This window comes from Salvelinus sp. IW2-2015, linkage group LG27 (assembly GCF_002910315.2).
Source record: "Salvelinus sp. IW2-2015 linkage group LG27, ASM291031v2, whole genome shotgun sequence".
Classification (NCBI taxonomy): domain Eukaryota; kingdom Metazoa; phylum Chordata; class Actinopteri; order Salmoniformes; family Salmonidae; genus Salvelinus; species Salvelinus sp. IW2-2015.
The window spans coordinates 37,333,415-37,343,029 of NC_036867.1; the positions used below are offsets into that span (position 1 = coordinate 37,333,415).

General features: G+C 44.7%; 1 protein-coding gene across 1 annotated transcript in view; it reads left to right on the forward strand.

Moving 5' to 3' along the window:
* Positions 1-6,885: 6,885 nt before the first annotated feature.
* LOC139023171 (radixin-like) overlaps positions 6,886-9,615 on the forward strand; it is a 4,813-nt gene continuing 2,083 nt past the window's right edge. Inside the window, exons 1-3 of the mRNA XM_070435644.1 lie at positions 6,886-7,001; positions 8,699-8,794; positions 9,485-9,607. Coding sequence (XP_070291745.1) covers positions 6,939-7,001; positions 8,699-8,794; positions 9,485-9,607 — 282 coding nt within the window. The 5' untranslated portion in view covers positions 6,886-6,938. The remainder of the gene's footprint in view (positions 7,002-8,698; positions 8,795-9,484; positions 9,608-9,615) is intronic.

Genomic DNA, 9,615 nt, shown 5'->3' on the forward strand with positions numbered 1-9,615 from the left:
GGGGGGGGGGCACCGGGTGACACTGCAGCCTTGTTTGCTAGCTTTGTTTACTGCTATATTTCTGTCTGCTAGTGAAAGCCCTGCAAGGCCATAGTGAGCTCTGAGGGCCTTGGTGAGCTCTGTCATATCACATAGATAAACCAACAACACAAAGTTGGAGCAGCATCCATTATCCTCACTCCTGCCTGTTGAAGTCCAAACAGACTGACTGGGCCCTAGTTAACATTCTAGCCTGCCCAGCGCTGCACTGTCCAGGGCTGCGTTCAGTACATAAAAATRGAATGTTTAATTGAACTGAAACGGTGCTGTAYTGAACGACCAGTTAAAAACAGGGAGAGGTTGGATTGTGTGTTCAAAATGCACCACTGTTTTTTTGCTTCAAGCCACACCCACTGAACAGAGCAAACCTATCTGTCTGTTCAGTACATACCAGAACGTTTTGGAAAAATCTGTTGTTCATTACAAACCGTTCCACAACGTAGCAAGCGTTCAAGCAAACTGAACACACCCCTGGTCTATGAGTCTGAGTGGAACGCTTCCTGATCCTGTGCTCTGTTGACAAGCACCCGACCTGATCCTGAGTAYGTGTGTAGGTGGGGATTCCTCCCCTCCCTCCCCAGACAACCGGACAGACAGCTGCTCATTGGCCAGTGGGCCAGATTAACAACTCCTCTCTGACTAAAGGAGAGCAGTCCTGTGTGTCTGTCTGAGGCCTCCTCTCCTCTCAGCAAAGCCTTTGTAAACAGCTTATGGACAAACAGCTGCACATTAACTGAGGGGATTGTCTGAGAGAAGACTCATCCTCTAAACAACACGGAGAGACGCCATGACGAGCAACAGGATAAAGATTCTGACTGAAAAGTGTCTCAACTAACTTTTCTAGAACTCTCTCTTTCACACACACACTGTGTGGTCCATTAGGCCTTCCTTTCATCACCACTCTGTTCATGCATGGCCTCTCTGTGGCATTTGGCCGTCCACATTTAGCTCTGCCCCTACTGGCTCAGTCACATGGATGGTGGGAAACATGACCGCTAGAGGCAAAAGACAGATCCCTTTGACCATGTCCCTCACACACACCTCCTGATCACACTCCCAATTGCCCTAATATGAGTTCTCCTTAGATTCTTGTGCCGTTTTCTTCTAGGCCAGAATCAGAACCGGTGCTATCGCCAAGAGAAAGTGCTGATGTACTGTTTTTAGTTTGAAATCCACCAGTTGTATCACATTGATGGTTTATGTACTGTATTTTGGGTGTCATGAGTAACTGGGGCTTGGTTCAGTGGTGTTTTCAGAGGACGTGATTAGGCTGTGTGGGTGCTATAGCACGTCTCCTCCCCCTCTCCTTCTGTACACACACGGGGACAGCCAGGGATTATGGCGAGCCGTCTGTCTGCCTGGCTATAGCTAGACTACTCTCTTCGCCTTCACACTCCGTGGGCTAGTTGTGTTTTTGGCTCAGATACACATGCAGGCATAAACACACAGGCACACACACACACACACAGGCATACAGACCCAGAGATATAGACAGGCATGCACGTGTGCGCGTGAAGTCTAACAAAGGTCAGCACTTTCACAGCTGATTGCTGGTGGCAGGCAGCCCCCACACAAACACCAGGAAAGGGACATTCAAAACATCTGTCGGAAACACAAGTTAAGCACTTGACTCTCCATAACAGCTTTGTAACTCTGATACCCAATAAGGCGTCCGTTTGTCCTGCGGACACTGCATGTTGCTACTTCATTATATAACGGGACTAAGGCATGGTCTTTCCAAGTCAGTTTATCGCTGTTGGTTAGCTCTTTAGGAAAGACATGTTACTTTTAACCCTTTAACGCGTACGATCACGTATGTGTGATCATTGTTGAGTGGTCCCTGCAGCGTACGATCACAAACGTGACTGGAACAGTAGCATCAAAGTATGATGCAACAAACGTGACTGGAACAGTAGNGTATGATGCAACAAACGTGACTGGAACAGTAGCATCAAAGTATGATGCAACAAACGTGACTGGAACAGTAGCATCAAAGTATGATGCAACAAACGCATCTAAACAGCATTGTCTGAAAAGCATCTAAACAATGTTTTCTACTGATGGGAAATAAAGGTCTTCACAACTTTATTCCATAATTTAACCTTTTTATTGTAAAAGATAAATGCGAACTTCATCATCCAAACATAACATGGAACACATCCACAGGTAAACTCATTCCATAAACCAGTCCAAATAACAGGTTGCGCTGACAAAAACAAAACATAAGTTAGGTCGCTAACAGCTAGGCTTGTTTACAATGTACCACATCTCTGGTGATGGGAGAAATGTAGTATTGTTTAGAAAAGAGATGTGTGTCCGCTAAGCTAACAGAAGCTAAATTCTTTATGATGGCAGACATGTTTTTGTTTGTTTGACTTGGCGAAAACTTCCTAATCCCAGAATGCCATTCACTATAAGACGCAAATAAACAAGTCAAAGATGGCTGCGCTCATTGCCTGAAAAATATGAACATAGTTGAGCCACTTTTAAGCATATTACAAATCGTTGATGTACTTGTTAGTGTATACAAGAACCTGAGCACATGACTTGACAAGTCATTTACCGTTTTTGACAAATCACAAATGTTTTCACCTCACAGATCATCACACCAAATACAAGCCTACTGCCTAACCGTAGTGATAAAGCTATGCAGGGATGTAACCATTTTAGGGGGGTTTGTGAGGAGGTTCATTTCATTTGTGCGGGGTTTTCAAGTCCATGGGGGTAGAAATGGGTGAAGGTATTGGGAGGGATATGATGCAGGAAATATTACAATGGGGGATTTATCAATAAATGGGGGGGGGGGGCAAACACAGAAGTTTATACGATCAAATAAAACCCCTGGAAAGGGGGTCTGAGCTGGTAACCCTGAGGTACCAAAGTTACAATCTGATGCCATGTTCAAAACAACTGGGAAATCTCAGACTTCCGACTTCAATGCGTACAAGACAATAGGGAACTCTGGGGGGCGACGAGCCAAACATGGCAACAGACATGGCGCCACACATAGCCGGCAAATAGCTTAGCATTGGCTTATAATAATCAGTACAACATTCAAAAGTATTTTACACACCTGTCCATTACAATCTATGCATTATTTGTCACCAGTACTTGAAAACGTGAATAAAACGGTAAATACATTAGAATCCATATCTACGGTGTGCTACAGCAGAAACAACACTATATACAGAAAATAGGCCACTTACTTTGATAGGAACGCACACATGTCTAAAGTCCAATTTGTAAGGAAAACAACAAAGAARGCAAWGCGGGCGCCAGCCTGAAAATGTGCTGGGGGGAAAATGTTGTGCATGGCCTGTTCTGACTAGGATGCACAATGTTTTCATACTTGATCTGGGGAAACGCTAGGGAGTGCTTGAGCAAGTTTGTCGGGCTCAGTAAAGCCTCAAACAAAAATTGTCCGCAACAGTGAAATGGGCTACTTATGTGAATTAACGAGGAAATGGAACACATCTCAATTCAAACTGTTAGAGTATAGAACATGTTAGAAAATCATTTGAAATTGACAAGTTGAAACATAGCAGGCAGTATTAGAGGTCGACCGATTAATTGGAATGGCGATTTCAAGTTTTCATAACAATCGGTAATCAGTATTTTTGGACACCGATTTGCCTATTTTTTTATTTTTTTWAATTTATTTAATTTAACTAGGCACGTCAGTTAAGAACACATTCTTATTTTCAATGACGGCCTAGGAACGGTGGGTTAACTGCCTTGTTCAGGGGCAGAACGACAGATTTTTTCCTTGTCAGCTCAGGGATTCATTTTTGCAACCTTCCGGTTACTAGTCCAACGCTCTAACCACCTGCCTTACATTGCACTCCACGAGGAGCCTGCGTGGCAGGCTGACTACCTGTTACGTGAGGGCAGCAAGAAGCCAAGGTAAGTTGCTAGCTAGTATTAAACTTATCTTATAAGAAACAATCAATCTTAACATAATCACTAGTTAACTACACATGGTTGATGATATTACTAGTTTATCTAGCGTGTCCTGCGTTGCATATAATCGATGCGGTGCCTGTTCATTTCTCAACGAATCACAGCCTACTTCGACAAACGGTTGATGATTTAACAAGCGCATTTGCGAAAAAAACACTGTCGGTGCACCAATGTACCTAACCATAAACATCAATGCCTTTCTTTAAAATCAATGCACAAGTATACATTTTTAAACCTGCATATTTAGTTAATATTGCTGCTAACATGAATTTCTTATAAATAGGGAAATTGTCACTTCTCTTGCGTTCCGTGCAAGCAGTCAGGGTATATGCAGCAGTTTGGGCCGCCTGGCTCATTGCAAACTGTGTGAAGACTATTTCGTCCTAACAAAGAAAGCCTTCAGCCGTACTCTCATCCTACTCCTCCTCTGTTCCTCGGGTGATGTGGAGGTAAACCCAGGCCCCGTGTGTCCCCAGGCACCCTCATTTGTTGACTTCTGTGATCGAAAAAGCCTTGGTTTCATGCATGTCAACATCAGAAGCCWCCTCCCTAAGTTTGTTTTACTCACTGCTTTAGCACACTCCKCCAACCCTGATGTCCTTGCCGTGTCTGACTCCTGGCTTAGGAAGGCCACCAACAATTCTGAGATTTCCATACCCAGCTGCAACATTTTCCGTCAAGATAGAACTGCCGAAGGGGGAGGAGTTGCAATCTACTGCAGAGATAGCCTGCAAAGTTCTGTCATACTTTCCAGATCTATACCCAAACAGTTTGAACTTCTAATTTAAAAAATGTACCTCTCCAGAAATAAGTCTCACTGTTGCCGCCTTATAAATTAGCAAAAAATTATAACCTATTTTTGCTTTGTCATTATGGGGTATTTTGTATAGATTTGATAACTTTTTAGAATACATTTTTGAAAAAGCTGTAACGTAACATTGTGGAAAAGGTCAAGCGGTCTGAATACTTTCTGAAGGCACTGTACTTACACACTTTTACACATTTGCTGCTGCTGGTATTTATTTTACGTGTGTTATCTATCCTCATATCTAGTCACTTTACTGTATCTACCTCATCTCGTACTTCTGCACGTTGAGCTGGTACTGGTTCTCTCTGTATATAGCTCCACATTGATCTGGTACTGGTACTCCCTGTATATAGCTCCACATTGATCTGGTACTGGTACTCCCTGTATATAGCTCCACATNCCTGTATATAGCTCCACATTGATCTGGTACTGGTACTCCCTGTATATAGCTCCACATCGATCTGGTATTGGTACTCCCTGTATATAGCTCCACATTGATCTGGTACTGGTACTCCCTGTATATAGCTCCACATTGATCTGGTACTGGTACTTCCTGTATATAGCTCCACATTGATCTGGTACTGGTACTGGTACTGGTAGTTTTTTTGTATTATTTTTCGACTCTGCAGCATTGAAGGGCTTGTAAGTGTAAGCAACCATTTCAAGGTAAAGCATACACCAGTTGTATTCGCTGCATGTGACAAATACAATTTGACTTGATTTGTCTGCTCAATATACATCTGATAGCATGTTTGGTAGATAAACTTCTTCCTATCAGAGTTCTAGCTCTAGTCTACTTGCTTTTTCCTGTGCTGTACTAGGATGCAGGTGGATGGGGTTGCATGTGTGTGTAACAGTATAGCTTCCGTCCCTCTCCTCGCCCCTACCTGGGCTCGAACCAGGGACACCTCTGCACACATCAACAACTGACACCCCTGAAGCATCGTTACCCATCGCTCCACAAAAGCCGCGGCCCTCGCAGAGCAAGGGAAACAACTACTTCAAGGTCTCAAGAGCGAGTGATGTCACCGATTTGAAATGTTATTAGCGCGCACCCCGCTAACTAGCTAGCCATTTCACACCGGTTACATGTGCTTTCATTGGAGAGTGCTGAATAGTTAGTGGGGCAGAGCGAGAGTACAGGAGGTTTCRTGGCTAATTAATGCTAGCGAGACAGAGGCAGATGCACAATCTCTACAGTGTGATGTTTGTGAGAGTCACAGTACTATGCTGGATATTTAAACGTTTTCTGGATAAGTAATGGTGTGTGTGTGTGTGTGTAAACGGGGATAGAGAATGTGTGTGTTGTGTTCCTGTCCTGAGGTTTCATGGGTAATTCATGATAGAAAGAGGAAGAGGGGCGAGCAAGGGAAGCTGCTTCTCTCAATGGGCCACTAAGGTACTGTAACCTTAGTCGCCCACAGCTGCACTATCCGGATTGGAGTGCAGCTGGCCGCCACTCGGCATCATCTTTCTCTCTCTGCATATCGCACTGTGTCTCTTTTTTTATTTTCCCCTCTGCCTCTCCAGTGAGGAGGTGTGTGTGTGTTTGGGTAAACAGGGATGGAGAATGTGTGTGTCAGTCATGGAGGATGCCCTTGGGGTCAGGCCTATTCTATCAGCTGTGTGTCAGGTCTGGTGCCAGGCCAGCCTGGTGCAGCTCAGACAGCAGCAGCCAATGGCTGGCCTTGCTCCTCTGCTCCGCCTCACAGGGAGGAGGAGGCGGTGGCCGCTAGGAAGGGGAGTACTCACCGAGTGCTGAGAGGGCAAAAAGACACACACAGGCACTGCATTAGCTCATTCAAACACACACACAACACTCCTTCAGTTCTCTGTCTTGCTGGAAGGCCTTTGTTGCTCCCTTGAGGAGTGTTCAGTCTCCTGCACTAAAACAAACTGAAATGTAATTTGTTCATTTCATGTCCACCAAAATGGCTGACTCACTACCATTTTAAATGTGTTAACGCTGCATCTGACACTTCCTGAAACGCTGACCATGGCACACAGTGGTGATGGTGTCGCGTGAAAAGTTGACAGCCTACAGTACAGCAATACAGTGAATGGAACATTACATGCAAACTGGCAAATAACATGCAAACTTGTTTTGTAGATTAATGTGCGGGTGACCACCATGGACGCAGAGCTGGAGTTTGCCATCCAGCCCAACACCACTGGCAAACAGCTCTTTGACCAGGTAAGCAAGGGCCAGGACTCAAACTGAGAATTCACATAACTTAAAACCTAATAGAACTATAGTATGAAATGTAATCTCATGTAAGATGAAGTGGGTGCTTTACATTGTTCCCGGATGAGGTTAATTTCTCCCTTTTTGTTAGTATTATCGTGGAAGATTAGTCTGTTGATATACACTGTCCTGATTGACGTGTAGTTAGTTACTGTTGTCATAGTATCAGTATTGTTCTCCTGTTATAATGGAGCAGTGTTACTGTGACTGACAGCCAGTTACTGTTGTCATAGTATTACTACTGTTCTCCTGTCACAATGGAGCAGCGTTACTGTGACTGACAGCCAGTTACTGTTGTCATAGTATCAGTTACTGTTCTCCTGTCTAATGGAGCAGTGTTACTGTGACTGACAGTCAGTTACTGTTGTCATAGTATTACTACGTTCTCCTGTTATAAATGGAGCAGTGTGACTGACGGTCAGTTACTCTTGTCATAGTATCAGTACTGTTCTCCTGTCATAATGGAGCAGTGTTACTGTGACTGACAGTCAGTTACTCTTGTCATAGTATCAGTACTGTTCTCCTGTCATAATGGAGCAGCGTTACTGTGACTGACGGTCATGCCGAGGCAGCACGGACCCCACCCCCCATGGATGCTTTTCCAGCATCCATATCCACCCATTGCAGTATTGATGTCCCTGGCTGAAATATTCATATGACATAGACCTCTAGCTAGCTGGGGTAAAACTGGGGCCTGTCCTGGTCCTATGGTTCACTCAAAGGATTTCTCCCACCTCAATGAGTTGAGAGTGGAGACAATGTCCCCAATTAATTACATTGATGTCGTTTCAACAATGACATGGTTATACTGTAGTTTTGAGGGTGCATTGGAGGTCATTGAATGATGGACTGTTTTCGGGATCTTTGTTTTCTGCAACTTCTCAGCCTGACACTGGAGGATGATGATGATATTGTAATGTCCGAGCATCATTTCTATCTCTGTTGAGGTTCCTATATGCCTGTAAAGCTACTCTGTAACACATGTTAACAATATCGCCATGACAACAAACGGTACCAGAGCATTTTCTCACAAACAGAAGCTGGAGAGTGTTTAGGAGGGCTGAAGAACTGTAGTAAATGAGACCATTGACATGTGCAGGCAGGTGGCGACTGTCCGACTGTGCTGGACTGTGTCCCCAGCTGTCTTCTCACACTTCAGTGAGTGTTTTGTATTCCCAGTACACACACCCACAGTCCATTTCCAGGAATTCATCAGGAGTTATGGACGTCTGCCTCATTGCCCTCCTCTGCAGTAACAGACAGAGTGAATCTAAGTAGTTTGTTGCCGCGTGTCAACTGGCTGGCCTATTAGTCACCCTCCCAGAGTTTTTAATGGTGAGCCCAGGGCCCATTATGGAGGAGTTATGCCACAGCGGGCCCATCGCTGCCGAGGAGCCTCCAGTCAAGCAGAGGCTAAAACACCCCTCTCAATCTCCATTAAACCCGCATTGCAGTATTTATTTACACAGTAGCATGCGAGCCTAACTTCCATCCTAGTCACACACAATCTGATAACTTTTGTCATGAAACAAATGGTTGCTAGCATGTTGCGTTCTATAGGACTTTTCACATGAGAAATGTATGACTTTCTCAGTAATCCCACCCTCCCAACTGTTTAATGGTGGAGTATTGTCTGATGTTAACAGGTGGTGAAGACGGTGGGGCTTCGAGAGGTCTGGTTCTTCGGACTGCAGTACGTGGACAGCAAGGGTTACAGCACGTGGCTGAAGCTTAATAAAAAGGTGTCTACTCTCGTGTTTTCTCTTGGTTTCTCTATCTCTTCTCTCTCTCTCTGTTTCCAGAGCGACTGCCAGCAGTCAGTTTGAGCTGGTTATTAGGCTGTGGTCAGGGGGCCTCAAATGTGCACTTTCACAGACTTCCTGTCATACTCAGGCCAAAGACCCTCCGGCCCCCCCAAAAAACTGCTCTGAAGTGCCGTAAAAGACAGAGAGAGGGAGTGTGTCAGTGTATGTGTTTCTTGTTGGAACCAGTTCAGTAGTCGTAGAGCAGTGTGGTTCTGTCAGGGTGATCTACAGCAGGGTTCCTTTTTAACAGTTGTCTCCAGTGKAAAGTGTTCTGATTCTTGGCCCCGGAGTCTGGGACATAAGCAGCTGTAAAGAGGGTCCAATCCTATCACTAATTAGGATAAGATTAGATAACAGAAGTTTGTTCATACCTTTATGGCTTCATAACCAACTTCTATGATTTAGCTTTATAGCCCAGCTTATAAAGCTTAGATTGTAAAGCTTCTGGATCCTCCAAGTATCTCAATAGTCAAACACGGATGCTTACGTTTTCCCCCTGTCAGTGCAGATAAGGGAGAGGAGACAAGGCGATAGAAGGCACTCCAGACTACTGACAGTCGTCTAGTCTACCTCTAGTGGTCTTGTGTCTGTACAGGGCTTTAAAGGTGTTGTCCTTGTCCCCTCCAGGTGACAGCCCAGGACGTAAAGAAGGAGAACCCTCTGCAGTTTAAGTTCCGGGCCAAGTTCTTCCCTGAGGACGTGTCTGAGGAGCTGATCCAGGAGATCACACAGAGACTCTTCTTCCTGCAGGTAACTGA